Here is a 17127-nt window from a genome sequence, read left to right on the forward strand (position 1 = left end):
TGATGGGGTGCAAATGGGAAAATTAAAGGGAAAAGATACCACTTAGCCAACACTGTGTCCTATTTTCAAAATATTCCATGGAATAAATTCCTTCCTGAAGGTAATTTTCAAAATGACTCTATTCCTTGTTTATGGGGTCGTGCTACAAACCGTTTTCAAAATGGCTATCTCTTTTCTCCCATCAGTTTTCAAAAACTTTGTTCTGTTAACATTTCTTCTTTTAGAATGCTCTACTACATCTGGACTTGGGTTTTTAGTGGGGAGGCTTAGAAGTGTGAAGGTTGAACTGGATAAATCTAACAAAGGGAGATAAGGGGGAAGCAGCTGACTGAGTGTTGCCGACACTGTGCTCTTAGGAGCATACCTGTAGCTGCAGATGCCTTGGTGCCTTCCTCTGAAACCTCAATCCTGGCTTTGTGGATTGCTTCAGAAACATAAACGCCATCTTGGCCTAATCCCAGGACAGAAAAATGTGATTGTTTATTTGCATTTTGATGCATTTAGTTGAAAGATTTGAGTACATTTTTAAAGAATGGACTTTACTTACAGTCTCGTTCGTATGCTGCTTACTGTGTAGTTAGGAAGAGATTTGTTTGGGAAATTTTAAGGTACAATAATTTATGCAACTTTCAAAACCTCAAATTTGGTAAATTATCTAATAAATAACCCCTCTCAGATTAACATTCAGGTCTGTGCCCCATTTTTTTCAATAGTTAGTTTTCAAAAATAATTTCTAGTTACTGTTGAAATCTTTAGTCAGTATTTCTAAAATTTCGGTGGTATAAGAATTGCCATAGTACACGTTAAAATGCAAATTCTAGAGCCCAGGAATCTGCACATTCAGCAAGCTTCTGAGATGATTTCCCTTGAATGCCTTCTTGGGCTGCATTTTAGGAGCCACTTTTAAATGACAGAGGTTTGTACTATGGGCCTTAAAAGGCAGTGTATAAAAAATGTCTCATGCCTCATGACTGCATTCTGTATACTGAGTATATCAGTTATGCAATTATCTTGCCTTACTGGCTAGAATTTGCAAAGAAAATGAGAAGTTAGAACTATAATAGTTGTATGCCAACAATTTCAAAGATATTGTAAGCTTAGCAAATAGGAATCTGAGTGATCCAAGCGTTAGAGGAATTGACAGGTTTTTGTAATTTAGCCATCAATCATTTTTAAACAACTCTCCACAGTGAAGTGGTACTTGATGACACAAAGAATGAAAGTAAGAATCTTTAGAATGAGAAGAAACTTTAGAAATCATTCAGTCCAACCTTCTCATTTTAGAGTGAGCTGTGAAGTCATCTGAGGCCACACACTTGACAAGAGGTCCAGTCGGGCATATGCAGGTGTTCTGACAGCAGGTGCAGTGCCTATTTCCACCCCACCCTTCCATACAGATGCCACCACCTTGGAAAAGTGTGTTCTAGTCCACTGCAGCACGCACTAGAAAGGGAGCTGTGGCAGGAGTCTTAAAATAATCATTGTGATGGACATGTATTTTGAGGGGGCTTCTTTGTTTGACCTTAGACTAATATTAAAATTGTTTTGCATTTCTCATGCACATACAAGGGGATGGCAAATGAATGTTGTGAGAGAATAATACCAGTGGAGTACAGAATATGCAGCATTTCATCCATCTTGTAAATAAGGCATACACAGGAAATTGCGAGTTGGCTGCGTTCAGTGTCAGGAACAGATATTTTGCAGCATCAGTGAAGGGGGCCAAACAAGGGCCAGAGGAGGAGAAAAATCAACCGCAACATTCACTTGCCATCACTTGTCCTAAAACCAGTGCAGAATCTGATTGATTGTAGCAGTTGGTCTTTTTCTGTGGGATCTTTTAGAAAAGCAACAAATTTCTCTATACTAACTAGCCTGTCTCACTAACTCATTGAGCAAACTGCAATGCAGTGCCTAGATCAGAATTGTGTGTATAAGGAATGGTTGATGGTCATGAGAAGCTTTTACTAATCTGTGACTTCATTACTATCTAGTATGCTATCTGGACATTTGAAATAAATGTTAATGAAATGAGCAAAGGTTCTTTATCAGCTAGAATATAGTAAATGCATTTGTGTTAGAGTCCAGGCACCCTGGCACAATGTGAGAAATGGGGTCGACTGGTTGGTATCAATGAGTCTTTGGTTAGATGGGCTTGGCTCTTTGAATTTCTTGAAGCTGCAACTGAGGTTTCATTTAAGTAGCTTTTTTCTCCATCATATTACAGGAGTGGTCCAATAATTGACATTTACATGTTTGCACAGACATAGGCTAAGACCCATAGCCTGTCATGTCCCAGCATCCTCATCTCTCATACATTTTATCTCTGGTAAGAGTTAACATTTCAGAAGACCAATGTTTGTGTTCAAAATAAGGATTCAGGAGTCATCTGTGGGTTTGTGTTTTTCTTGCTTGATCTTGTATTACAGATCCCTATTTGCTTACTTTTGTTAAGTAGCTCTGGAAATGTTATGCAGCAACTAATGAAATCAGCACAAAGGGATTCTCCTGGCTTTGGGCTCATCCTCTCCTGCAGTGTTGGCAGCTGTCTAGTGCCATTGACGGCCGTACAACCTGTTTCCCCAAAATTTGTTCTCAAGGTTGTTTATAGGTGCTATTCTATTAAAAAGGGTTCCATGAGTAATTACAATGGGAACTGCAAGTTGGATAGGGTTGTGCTTTTGTTTTTAATAGTGGACTTCTTAGAGCTGCTAATTCGCTAATGTTCATAGTGAATCTCCACAGGAGGGCTACAATATGTAGTGTTTAACCATGGAAATACCCACACTATCTCCTGTCTCCAAACTTAGCAGGTTAGCATTCTACAGAACGTACTTTGGGAAACTAGCCACCTTCCCCCCCACCAATAAGCTCTTCTGCTCCTATATTACATTTCAATATCCAAAGCAAACAGGTAAAATTCTTCCTGCCCTCCCTGGCATACTCTACCCTTCTTCCATAACATCTTCTATAAGTATTTCCATCTCAACTTTCCTCATTAGATTGTTAGTTCCCAGAAAGCAGAAGCTGTATTATTCGTTTTAAATATTTACTTTGCTCAACTAGCATAATAATGCTTGGTACACGTATGTGTTTAGTAAATGTTGGACGAATGAATACTCGACACTCCTCACACTGTACATTTGTTTCATTTCCCCATAAAAACAACTGACTTAATGTTCTGTCATCTGATTTCATTTGTAAGGAAATGTTGGTTGCTGTCCTTGGAATCACTGGGGCACAGCACAGGACGAGTCTTTGGCAAATCTCATCCAAATGACTGTTTTAGTGTCCCTTCCCCTTTGTGAGTGGAGCCCGTCATTCTTTGTATGTGATTGGCCATACTCTCAAAAGGCTTAAGAGTTTTGATAATATGACATTGTGTAAATGTAAGATTTGCAAAATATAAAGTAGTAATCCTACATTTCATCCTCAGCTTCTCACAAAGCAGGACAAACATTATCATTTGCTGTGTCTTTTGTCTTCCCAGTTATTATCACTTACTATTGGTAACATTAATGGCTTTGAAAAAGTTACTGCCAGAATTTGCTTCTAGTTTATCTTTCTCATCCTCTTGTCCCTTAGTTGTAGATGGCAAGTGTGTGTCACCATAGCACCCAGCCCAGCATATACAGAGTGAGTGCTGGAAAGAATCTGAAATGGCCTCTGAAAGTAGATGCTTAGTTCCTTTCTCCATCCTTGTCCTCTAGCCCACTCCTCACGTCTTTCTTTCTCCCCACCCTCCCACCCAGCTCTGTTGGGATGTAATTGACATATGTAACATTGTGTACATTTAAGGTGTACAATGTGATATTTTATGTATGTATATATCGCAAGTAATATATCTTATATCTGTACCCTTTGACCACCTTCATCCATTCTCCCCACCCTGGCAACCACAATTGTACACTCTGATTCTATGAGTTTAGGTTTTTTAGATTACACATATATGTGAGATCATACGGTATTTGTCTTTCTCTCTCTGACTTAATTCACTTACCATAATGCACTCAGGGTTTTTCTATAATGTTGCAAATGGCAGGATTTTCTTTTTAATAGCCGAATAATTTTCTATTGCATATGTAGGTACTGCAACTCCTTTACCCATTCACCTGGTGATAGACACTTAGCTTTTTTCCATGTCTTGGCTGTTATAAATAATGCTACTATGAACATGAGGGTGCAGATAGCTCTGTGACACGGTGATTTAAGTTCCTTTGGATATATACCCAGACGTGAAATTGCTGGATCATATGGTAGTTCTATTTGACTACTTTCCGTAGTGGCTGCACCAATTTACATTCCTACCAACAGTGCACAAGGGATCCCTTTTCTCCACGTCCTTACCAACACTTGCTATTTTTTTTCTTTTTTTCTTTTTTTGGCTGTGCCACACAGCTTGTGGGATCTTAAGTTCCCCGACCAGGGATCGAACCTGCGCCCTCGGTAGTGAAAACATGGAGTCCTAACCACTGGACCACCAGGGAATTCCCAACACTTTCTATTTCTTATCTTTTTGATAACAGCCGTTCTCACAGATGTGAGGTGATACCTCATTGTTTTGATGTGCATTTCCCTGATGATTAGCGATGTTGAGCACATTTTCATGTACCTGTTGGCCATTTGTGTGTCTTTTTGGAAAAATGTCTGTTCAGATCCTCTACCCATTTTTAAATTGGATGATGAGTTGCTATTGAGTTGTATGAGTTCCTTAGACATTTTGGATATTAACCCCTTAACAGATATGTAGTTTGCAAGTATTTTCTCCCATTCAGTACGTTGCCTTTTCATTTTGTGAGTTATTTCTTTTGCTGTGAAGAAGCTTTTAGTTTGATGTAGTTTCACTTGTTTACTTTTGCTTTTGGTGTTTGTGCTTTTGGTGTCATATCCAAAAAATAATTGCCAAGACCAATTTCAAGGAGTTTTCTACTATGTTTTCTTCTAGGAGTTTTATGGTTTCAGACAGTTAAGTCTTTAATTCATTTTGAGTTAATTTTTGTGAGTGGTGTAAGATAGGGGTCCAGTTTCATTCTTTTGCATGTGAATATCCTGTTTTCCTAACACCATTTACTGAAGAGACTATCTTTTCCCCACTGAGTATTCTTGGCTTCCCTGTCAAATATTAGTTGACTCCATACGCATGGGTTTATTTCTGGGGTCTCAATTCTGGTCCACTTGTTTGTCTGTTTTTATGCCACTACTGTACTGTTTCAATTATTATAGCCTTGTAATATAGTTTGAAATCAGGACGTGTGACACCTTCATCTTTGTTCTTTCTCAGGATTACTTTGGCTATTCTGGGTCTTTTGTGGTTCCATACAAATTTTAGGATTGTTTTTTTCTGTTTCTGTGAAAAACACTGGAATTTTGATAGGGATTGCATTGAATCTGAGGATTGGTCTGGGTAGTATAGACATTTTAACGACATTAATTCTTCCAGTCCATGAACACAGGATGTCTTTTCATTTATTTGTATCTTCTTCAATTTCTTTCATCAGTGTGTTGTAATTTTTCAGTGTAGAGATTTTTCATCCCCTTGGTTAAATTTATTCCTACGTACTTAACTGTTTTTGATGCAATTGTAAATGGGATTATTTTATCTCTATTTCAGATAGTTCATTGTTAGTGTATAAAAAACAACTCATATTTGTATGTTGACTTTGTATGTTACAACTTTACTGAATTTATTGATTAGTTCTAACTAATTATATACCACCATTACAATATTAGAGAATCCGATTTTGATGATATATTTACTATTACCAGTGATTTTTACACATTCATACATTTTTACAATGTTAATTGACATTCTTTTATTTTAGCTGGAAGAATGCCCTTTAGCATATCTTGTCAGGCAGGTCTATTGGTGATGAATTCCCTCAGCTTTTGTTTGCTTGGGAAAGTCTTTGTCTCTCCATATGGGAAGGACAGCTTTGTCAGTATAGTATTCTTGGTTAACAGTTTTTTCTTTCAATATTTTGAATGTGTCATCCCACTCTCTCCTGGCCTGCAAAGTTTCTGTTGAGAAACCCACTGATTGTCTTATGGGGGTTCCCTTGTATGTAACTTGTTTATTCTCTCTCGCTGCTTTCAAAATTCTTTGTCTTTGACTTTTGGCAATTTAATTATAATGTGTTTTAGTGTCTCTCTCGCTGCTTTCAAAATTCTTTGTCTTTGACTTTTGGCAATTTAATTATAATGTGTTTTAGTGTAGCCCTTTTCATCCTCAACCTATTTGGGGTCATTGGGCCCTCATGAATCTGGATGCCTGTTTATTTATTGTTCCAAGTTTGGGAAGTTTTCGGCCAATATTGCTTTAAATAGACTTTCTATCCCTTTCTCTTTCTCTTCTCCTCCTGGGATTCCCATAATGTATATATTGTTTCTTTTGATGGATGTCCCCAGCTCCCATAGACTTTCTTCACTCTTTTTTTCTTTTTGCTCCTCTGACTAGATAATTTCAAATGGTTTATCTTCTAGTTCACCAAATTTTTTTTCCTCTGCTTGGTCAAGTCTGCTGTTGAAGCTCTCTTAATCTTCAGTGCAGTCATTATATTCTTACGCTTTAGGATTTCTGTTTTGTTTTGTTTTTGTTTATGGTTTCTACTTCTTTGTTGAGCTTGTTACTTATTTGTGCACTGTTTTCCTAATTTTGTTTGTCTGTGCATTCTTGTAAGTTTACTAAACTTCTTTAAGAGGATTACTCAGAGTTCTTGTTAGACAGTTAACAGATCTCCATTTTTTTAGGGTAGTTATTGGAGCTTTATTTGTTTCTTTTGGTGGTATCATGCTTTTCTGATTCTTCATGATCCTTCATTCCTTGCATTAATATCTATGTATTTAAGTAAGCAGTCTCCTCTTCCAGACTTCACAGGTTTGCTTTGGCAGGGAAAGACCTTCACCAGTCAGCTGGTAGCTGTCGTGGGCAAGTAAGGCTCTCTACCAGGGTCTCTGTTTGAGCAAGACTACTGCATATGCTCTGAGGTTGCAGGGGTTGCTGCTGGCTGGGTTACTTGGTTGGGTGGGTCTGCTGGCTGGACTGTGCGTTCAAGTGGGGCCACTGCGGGGGCTCCCTGTTCAGGTGGGGCTTCTGGCTATGTTTTATGGTTGGGTTGGGCCACTAGCTCTGTAATCACCTCTGGTTGGGTGAGGTTGCAGGCTGTGTTCCCTGGCAGGATGGTGCACTCACTGGATACCATGATTGGGCAGTTATGGGCTGGGCTCTGCAATCATTCCTGGTCAGGTGGGGTCTCAGGCTGTATTTTCCAACTGGGTGGTGCTGTTGGCTGGACTCTGTGGCAGGTGTGGTGACAGGCCAGGATCTGGCTTGGTGGTACCATGGGTTGGGCTCCAAGGCCATCCAGAGTCACCAACCAGGCTCCCTGGTTGTATGGTGTCAGGGGCTATGCTCAACAGTTGGGCAGGCCATCTGGCTTGGCTCTTTGCCCAAGCAGGGCTGTAGGATAGGCTTCCTGGCTATCTGGGTTCTCTGGCCAGGCTTCCTGCATGAGCAGGACTTGAGGCTATGCTTGGCAGTTGGGTTGGGCTGTGAATTTGCTTTCCTGCCTGGGTGGGTTGGGAGTATGGCCCTTTGACTGGAGACCCAAATCACAGAACTGCCAACTGAGCCCTCTGGCCAGATGGGGCCACTGGCTTGGCTCTGCAGATGGGCACTGCTGCTGGCTGGGGTCTTTGCTAAGGTGCCACTGCAATATGGTCTATTAAGGTTTGAGTGCCGATTGCTGTAAGCTTTGCCCCTCTTCTCCATCTCTTATCTGGTTCCCTGAGATCAGAGACCTGAGAGGGCCTACCAGGATGTGTCCTGAAACATTGAACGTCTACCTTGGGCTCTCTTTTCCCACTGGAGAAACCATAGACCTAGTGCTATGTCAGCCTGGAGGAGGGGTGATGTGGTCAGAGTTTAGCCACTCCTCTTACCTTTCTAATGTGGTCCTTCTCAGTCTCTGTGTTTCAGAGGGGTGCTTCAGCCTCAGCTCCTGGTGGGGGTATTTCCACAATGGTGACTTGTCTATGGATAGTTGCTAGTTGGTGTTCTTGAGAAAGGGACTGAAGTCGGGAATGACCTATGTTGCCATCTTGATGACCTACTGCAGCTCTGCCCAGTCGTCTGGTATGGCATAAGTTAACTTCAGTACACAACCAAACAACTGTGGGTGGTTTCCTCATTCACATCATAGTAAAAGGGAACTTGTACTTCTTCATGAGCAGAGATTGAAAACTATTCACTTACAAAAGTCAAGAATAAGACAGTTTCTTCAAAGTTTCAAGTTGGTGCACAAGGAGTATTTCTTGGATTAGGAAGCATGGGTTGGTATCAAAGCCTGCTGATCCTATAGGAAGTGGGATTGCTCAAAAAGGGTATCTCTAGCTGATGTCTTTAGTGTAAGTGAAACTGGAATTATTCTTAAAAGCTTCATAACATGTAGTGTCAAGGTTGTCTGGGGAGGAAAATTATACCCTGGTCTCAGTTGGGCCTTGAAATGATATCAAGCAAGTTCTTCATGCAGCCAAAAAAGGATCTGATGCCATGAAAGGAGAGATGAGTGACTTTTAAATGGAGAAGGGGAACTTGAGTAAAATGATTCTGGGCTTTGGAACCAAATGGAAAGAAAAAGCCTAATGTTCCCTGTGGTTGTTTAGTTCCCATCAATAGCACAAAACTGTTTGCAACCCTTTGTTAATTGTAAGATGGGAGGCCAGCATTTTCTGATCATTTACGCTCTGACAAGCTCTCTGCTGATGATTTGCTATATGATAAGGAATTTCATTTCCGCAAGTAAGATATGTGAGGTGGGTGGTGGATACCCCATTCAGGCATGATACGATGATTTGTTAGTGAGATTCAGTGGCCATGTCTCCAGAGTTAAGTCAACGGCTTACTCGGGCACAGGAGTGACTCATCTTTTGATTATGTTTAAAGAACAGCATTGGAAAGCAATATTTTAGTTGGCAAACTCTATCTGTAAAAGGCCAGATATTAAATATTTTAGCCATTGCAGACCATGTGGCATCTGTTGCAACATCTCAGTTCTGCCGTTATAGCAGGAAAGCAACCACGGATGATTTGTAAATGAATGGGCGTGGCTGTGTTTCAATAAAACTTTATTTATAAAAAGAGGTGGTGGGCCATCATTTGGTGACCCCTGCATTAGAGGAGCAAAACTATGGGAGTAGATTGTAAGGTGGATGTGTTTTATCTGTAGGAAACATGCATGCAAGCTTCCCACTTGGTGCATGGTAACTGCTTGATAATTATTTAACAAGCCAGATCCATGAGCCTATATTTCTGCTGATTGGAGCAAATATAAGTAGGCTTTAATTGCATTATAAAACAAGAGGTTAGGTATTTTAAAAGGTTCTTTTTAAAGCTAAGCTGCTTGTTAGATCTTATCAAAGGAGCTATGGGCCTCAGAAGTCTTTACCAACAGGGGAACTGCACGATGTGGGTTGCACTCAGTCCTGTTTGAGGACACAGAACTGACCGCATTTTAGGATGCACTTCTAAGACATAAAGGCAGAGAGGTTTGAGAACCAGGAAGGAGCAGTGAGTCACAGTGATTACTTGAATGTAGTGGTGTGGAAGAAAAGGTCAGAACGGCCCCAAAGTTTTGAACTTGGATGATCAAAACAGGAATGCCATAGCTGAGCTCCAGAGCCACAAGAAGATACTGTGATTGGATTCTGCAGGTTATTAAAGACAGAGTGCACTCAAGTTCTTCATCCCTTGCTCCTTCCTTGCTTCTCATCCTTTTGCTCTAATCTTCCTCTTTTCCTGGCAGTGCTAGATTATGTCTGTGTCACCAGGCAAAACTTCTGGTAGAGTCATTCAACAAAGTCAACAGTATTTACTGGATATCATCCACTGTGTGCCAAGCATTGTTGGGGCACTGTACCCAAACTGGACTATCACCTTGCTTATCTCTTTGCTTGTTTTGGCAATGAGTTCAGAGCTGGTGGATTATAAACAATCTAGAATAGATCCTTCCTCCTGTGTTTTATTTGATGTGCCATGTAGTCTAACTGGTCACATCTAATGCCCAAGCTGAGACTTCTCTTGTGAACCAAACTCCCATGTTTTTCTGTGTTTGCTGAAAGAAATCTGAGCAAGCCTTTAGAAAACTTATCTGTCCTATGAGGTTCTAGCATTCAAAACAGAGATTTCACAAGCTCATCAGGCAAGGAAAACATCAATGCCAATGGCTATGCCTGCCCCAGTGTCATCTTCGTATAGATAATTTACCATGCAGAGCAGAAATGAACCTGAGCCTTTGGAGTTGGCAATAGTTTAGCCAGTGGTCTCCTGAGAGGATTCTGGAAGACAAGGTTCTGGCATTCCACTCTCTTTTAACATTAGATGTAAGTCTGTCAGACCATATGTGAATACAGATCCTATTGATTAGGAGTAGCTTGTCTACTGCAAGCCAAGAAATTGAATATAGACTCTAGGAGGGAGGACATTTTAAGGCAAGGTGGTAGATGGATGAGTAATTTGAAGAAAGGAAGTTGGATGGATGAGGGTAAGTTCCGAGGTTAGCTCATTAGAAGAGGACAGAGAGGTACAGGAAGGGAGGGAGGGGAGGTAGAAACAGAGTGACCGTGAGGCCATCAGGACAGCAGGAGGTCAGAACGAAGGGCTCTGTTGCACCAATGTCTCTGGCATCTCCTAGTCATGCCGGGCAGAGGAGGGGAGTTGTATTGTGTCCTGTGGTCACTGACTTTACTCTGAAGGTGGCATCTGAAAATGGTGCTTAGAGGTGGTCTCAAGAAACACCCACTCCTCAACAAAGTCCAACCCAAATCTGTTATCTGAAGCAACAAATTCCTATATAAAGCAAAGCACCTTGTAAATTCTTTTAAATGATGTTAACTCTGGCTGTTTACCTCTGAAGGCTCTGTAGATGAGAATCCCTTAATCAGTGCATGATTACTGATTAGAAACTGCCCCAAACACAATGCTAATAAGCTTGGAAGAAAAACTGGTGTTACCTGAAATTCCTTTCAAGTTAGCTTTGAGTGGGTCGAAGAGATCGGTAACTCCCCAGGAATATAAAATGTTTTTCAGGTTGAAATGATTTTGGATCCTAAACCTAAAAAACAAAAACAAACCATCAACTTTCACTTAAAATTCTCTCTCAGTGGACTTTCATACACATCACATGACAACCAAACCCCCTCACTTGAAAGTCAGGGATCTCCAGGCTCATTTCCAGCTTCATCTGTCATTGCTCCTTCCCAGATCCCCGACCCCCTGACTAATCTGACCACACAGCATTCTCTCCCATCTCTGGACCTTTGCTTCTGCTGTTTTTTCCAGGTCTCCCTTGAGACCTTTCCTCTAAGCTCAGTTCAATTGTTACCCCTCCTCTTCCTCAGCTGTTTTGTAATGGTCAGTTCTTAAGGCCCCTTTAAACACTTTGTTCTACTCTTCTGATGTATAGAACATTCTGCTTCCTGTTACTGTATTTATGATACTGTAAACTATTTGAGAAGAGAGGCTGGTCAGTTTTTAGTTCCTCATAATAATTAATATTTAATGAGTGCTTACCATGTGCTAGGCACTACAGCAAGTACTTTATGTGCATTCTCTCACTTCATCTTCACATAACTATGTTATTATTATCCTCATTTTACAGATGAGAAAACTGAGGCTTAAAGAGTTTAAGAAGCTTGCCCAAGAGGACGTCCTGAGTATGTGGTGGAGCTCAACTCAGATGAGGCTGAGCACAGAGCCTGTGCTCTTGGCATCTACACTTCACTACCTCGCATCCCGGGTGGCTTCTCACACACAGTAGGTGCAGAAAAGAAGTTGTTGATTAACTGCCAATTGATAGAGTGTCTCATTTAATGTGTTTATCTTTGATACAACATATTTTCATGTTTGCTGTGTGCAGCGTGGGTCTTTGGTTTTCCTAGCAAGTCCCGAGAGCGGGAAGAATCAGCATGCCAACTTCCTCATGTTTCTTCAAGGGCAAGGCATTTAAAACTTTAACGCTGAAGGAGCCTTTAAAACTACGGCTGAGGGCTTCCCTGGTGGCGCAGTGGTTGAGAGTCCGCCTGCCGATGCCGGGGACATGGGTTCGTGCCCTGGTCCGGGAAGATCCCACACGCCGCGGAGCAGCTGGGCCCGTGAGCCATGGCCGCTGAGCTTGTGCGTCCGGAGCCTGTGCTCCGCAACGGGAGAGGCCACAACAGTGGAAAAAACAAAAACAAAAAAAAGAAGCTACGGCTGACATTATTTTTCTTTGAGAATAAAAAAGTTCAAAATGGAATTTAGATGGTCGTTTCTATAAACCATGTGGAACTTGTAGGAGAATAAAAATACTGCACAATATCAAAGTTCTTCACTGCCATACAAGACATGTAACCAATATTTTAAACAAAGGAATCAGATTTTCTCATATATGTGTGTTTTGAATCTGTTCAGTAGTTTCAAAAAAAGGCACAAGCTTTCTCTAAGTATGATGATATTTCTCAAAAAAATTTTGGATCACCTTTTCTGAAATTTTCTTCCTTAAACTGCATTCTTTTGAGAACTCTCAATGCTGAAACACAGTGGTTAAGAACATGAACTTGGGAATCCAGTGCCGGGGTCTGAAAGCTGGTTCAGCCTCTTACCACCTGAGGGACCCAGGGCAACTTACTTTGCCTCTCTTTGCCTCAGTTTCCTTGCTTGTGAAATGAGCCTAATACTAGTGCTTAGTTCTTAGCTTTGTGAAGATCAAATGAAACAGTCCTTGTAAAGTCTTCAGAACAATGCCCAGTGCAGCTCATGCACTTTATTGTTACCACTGTGGTTTTATTGTTTTGCAGTGATATTGAGAAAGAGCTAAGGCACATTTGAAGCCAAGTATGGTGGTTATGGTAGGTGATAAAACTGGGTAATATCACTTTTAGTAACTAAAGACAACAGTAAAAGTGAGTTATGACTATGAAAGACGGCAGTGATTTGTTTTTTGTATGGCTACGAAGGCCAGTCCGGAAGAAATGCTACAAAAATATCCTGAGTTAAAAAAAAATACTCTTTACCAAAACCAGACAAGGATATCACAAGAAAACGACAGACCAGTGTCCTTTATGAATATAGACGTAAAAATCCTCAACGAAATACTAGCAAATTGAATCCAGCAACATATAAATCCCCCATGAGCAAGTGGGATTTATCCCAGAAATGCAAGGTGGGTTCAACATATGAAAATCAATCAAGGTAAAACACCATATTAGTGAAATAATGGACAAGGGCCACGTGATCATTTCAAGAGATGCAGAAAAAGCATTTGACAAAATCTAGAATTCTTTCATAAAATCAAAAACCACTCAACAAACTTGGGATAGAAGGGAACATCTTCAACCTCAAAATGGGCATTTATAAAACTCCCACAGCAAGCATTATCCTTAATGGTGAAAGACTGAATGCTTTCCCCCTAGGTCAGGAACAAGATAAGGATGTTCACCACTTCTATTTAACATTGTACTGAAGGGTGTGCACGGCGATTATGCAAGAAAAAGAAAGCAAATGCATCCAGAATCAGAAGAAAGAAGTAAACGTATATCTATTCACAGATGACTTGGTCTTGTATATAGAAAATCCTAAGGAATACACACACACACACACACACACACACACACACACACACACAGAAAAAACTATTAGAACTAATAGGTGAGTTCATCAAAGTGGCAGGATATAAGATCAAGATACAAAAATCAACTGTGTTTCTTTATACTAGCAATGAACAATCTGAAAATGAAATCCTTACAATAGCATCAAAAAGGAATAAAATACTTAGAAATAAATTTAATGAAAGAAGTGCAAGACTTGTACACTGAAAACTACAAAACATTGTTGGAAAAAACTAAAGAAAATCTAAATAAAATGAAACACATCTTGTGTTCTGGGTTGAAACTCCTAATGTTGTTATAAAGAAATTATTCCCCAAATTAATCTATAGATTCAACAAAATCCTTACCAAATTCTATCTGTTTATTTGGCAGAAACTGATAAGCTGATCCTAAAATTCATATGGAAATGCATGGGACCCAGAATAGCCAAAACAATCTTAAAAATAAAAACAAACTTGAAGGACTCACACTTGCTGATTTCTAAACATATTAAAAAGCTATAGTAATCAGTCAAAAGTGTGTGTGGTACTGGCAAAAGTATAGATATTTGTGCCTATGGAATAAAATTGAAAGTCTAGAAATAAACCTATACACTTATGGCCAATTGATTTTGACAAGGGTGCCAAGAAAATTCAATGGGAAGAAAGAATAGGCTTTTCGATAAATGGCTCTGAAATAACTGGAAAGCCACATGCAAAGGATGATGTTGGACCTCTACTTCATCCCATACCCAAAATTAATTCAAAATGGATCAAAGACCTAAATATAAGAGTGAAAACTAGAAAACTCTTAGAGAAAACATAGACATAGATCTATGTGACCTTGGTTAAGCAATGGTTTCTTAGGTATGACACCAAAAAAACCCACAAGAAACAACAACAAAAATAGATTAAACTTCATCAAAATAAAAACATTTGTGCTTCAAAGGACACCATTATGAAAGTGAAAAGACAACAACCCACAAAATGGGAGAAAATATTTACAAATCATGTATCTGATAAGGAGCTAGTATCTAGAATATAGAAAGAAGTATTGTAACCAACAATAAAAAGACACATAAGCAATTTAAAAATGAGCAAAGAATTCAAACAGATATTTCTCCACAAAAGATATATAAATGGCCAACAAGCACATGAAAAGATTGTTGACATTAGTAGTCTTTAGGGAAATATAAATGAAAGTCAGACTGAGAGACCACTTCACGTGCCATAATGGCTCTAATCAAAAAGACAGGGGCTTCCCGCTACAGCTGTTGTCACACACAGTTGTGAGGTCACCCAGGCTGCAGTGACTTGCCCCCAGCCTGAGGAGGAGGCCAAAGCACAGAGGAGGGCAGTGCTGAAGGGCAGAGGAGGTGAACGTATCCTGACTAATATAACTAAGAATAACGACACAGTTCCTGAGTGCAAGCTTTATAACATCCCTACTTTTTAATCCACAATTTGGGAAGGCAGTCTTTTCCCTTTCCCTATCTCCCTTGCCTCCATAAAGAGGGGCCTTTAAAAAAATTATGGTAAAATATACATTATATAAAATTTACCATTTTAACAATGTTAAGTGTATAATTCAGTGGTGTTAAGTACATTCACATTGTTGTTCAGTCATCACCAGTATCCACTCCAGAACTTTCTCATCATCGCAAACTGAAACTCTGTACCCATTAAACGTGAAGAGGGTCTTAGGAAAAAAAAGGACAATAGCAAGTGTTGACAAGAATACGGAGAAACTGGAACCCTCATACATTGCTAGTGGGAGTGTAGAATGGTGCAGCCACTTAGAAAACTGTCTAGTAGTTCCTCAAACTGTAAAGTGTAGAGCTAACACATGACCCGGTAATTCCATTCCTAGGGTATATACCCAAAATAATTGAAAATATATAGCCACAAAAATGTGCACAAATGTTTGTAGCAGCCAAAAAACAGAAACAAGCCAAAACGTGTCTTGGCACCTAAATGTCTATGCATGGATGAATGAGTAAATAAAATGTAGTAATATCCACAAAATGAAGTATTACTTGGCCGTAAAATAGAATACTGACATAAAATAGAATACTGACACAGGCTACAACAAGAATGAACCTTGAAGACATTATGCCCAGCGAAAGAAGCCAGACACAAAAGGCCATGTATTGCAAAATTTCATTTATGTGAAATGTCCAGAAAAGACAAATCCACAGAGAGAGAAAGTAGATTGCCTAGGGCTGGGGCGAGGGGGATGCGAGTGATTGCTAAAGGGTGTGGAGTCTCTTTTTGAGGTGATGACGATGTTCTGGAATTAGATAGTGGTGATGGTTGCGCAACTTTGCAAATATACTAAAAACCTCTGCATTGTACACTCTAATTGTAAATCCGTTTAAAAGAATGGGTTTTATGGTATGTGAATTATCTCTCAATTTAAAAAGGAAGAAAGAAAACACCCTCAGAAAAGCACAAAATGCATATGATGATGATCAGTAGCTCCTTGAAGGAAGGGCAAGCTCATTTGGGATATATGAGATCTGGTGGGTTTAAGAAAATGCACAGATCATGTCTAACATAAGAAAAAAATGCTCATTGTTTGGCTTCCCACTTTGTTGACCTAAAAACTAAGTGTTTTACTCATTAAACAAATATATATTTGACATAATTAGTCTTTCTTGTGGGTTTTCTTGTTTATTCTTTTGGTATGATAATGTTCCTAATGAAGACTGACAGTCCTTATATATTCTATTTTATTTCTTTATAAATAAAAGTTTACTTTGGAAGGTAGATATCATAATTCATCCAGAATCTACTGATGCACTGCTTGGTGATGTTTAACCAGAAGGTACACGTCACTGCCATACAATTTTTGCCTGGCTACCCACAGAGTGCCCAAGTTTTTGCTCTTGCTAAGTAAAATATGCAGGTTGACTTTACAGCAGGTCATACTAAGTGATGCATCAATGATTTGTGGAACTAGAGGAAAATTCTTGCCCAAAAGCTGACTTGCGTCTACCATGGTCCAAAGTTTCGTACCCAAATCTAGACCCAAAATAGTTTTTACTTCTTTCTTTATTCCCTAAAGGGCTTAAAGCTAGTTTTTTAAAACTTGGTTAGTTTTGCTTGTGAAATAGCCCTAAAAGGGAAGGGGAGTTTTATTTCCCTAAAATCTTCTATCCTTCTCAGACAGCAGGCAGTCTTAGGGAGATTAATTTTTTTTTTTTTTTTTAATCTGGATGAGGTCAAGTGTGAAGCAATACTTGGGTTGCTATGACCTCTGCCTTCCTGCCCCTTCTCTGTCCTCCAGAGTTTTTTAGGATCATTCCTCAAGGGTTTGCAAGTTCTAAAGGCAGATTCAGCGCCAGTGAAGAGTTTGCAATGGAGCTAGGCACCTCCCTGGGGCCTCTTCCTTATATCAGCTGCTTCAGGACAAGGCCAGCCATCTGCCTCATATGTTCAAAAAGACTGTAGCAGATTCCTGCACCTGGCTGCATTTTCTCTCCACTTTTAGCCTTGAACGCTCTTC

At 39.8% G+C, this 17127-nt stretch overlaps 1 protein-coding gene across 1 annotated transcript in view; it reads right to left on the reverse strand.

Annotated features, from left to right (window-relative positions):
* Positions 1-17127, reverse strand: part of SERPINE3 (serpin family E member 3) — a 30471-nt gene that overhangs the window by 2719 nt on the left and 10625 nt on the right. Inside the window, exons 5-6 of the mRNA XM_007471686.1 lie at positions 11008-11108; positions 365-451 (exon numbers count right to left, since the gene is read on the reverse strand). Of these exons, the coding sequence (XP_007471748.1) occupies positions 365-451; positions 11008-11108 (188 nt within the window). The remainder of the gene's footprint in view (positions 1-364; positions 452-11007; positions 11109-17127) is intronic.

This window comes from Lipotes vexillifer, unplaced genomic scaffold, assembly GCF_000442215.2.
Source record: "Lipotes vexillifer unplaced genomic scaffold, Lipotes_vexillifer_v1.1 scaffold470, whole genome shotgun sequence".
Taxonomy (NCBI): domain Eukaryota; kingdom Metazoa; phylum Chordata; class Mammalia; order Artiodactyla; family Lipotidae; genus Lipotes; species Lipotes vexillifer.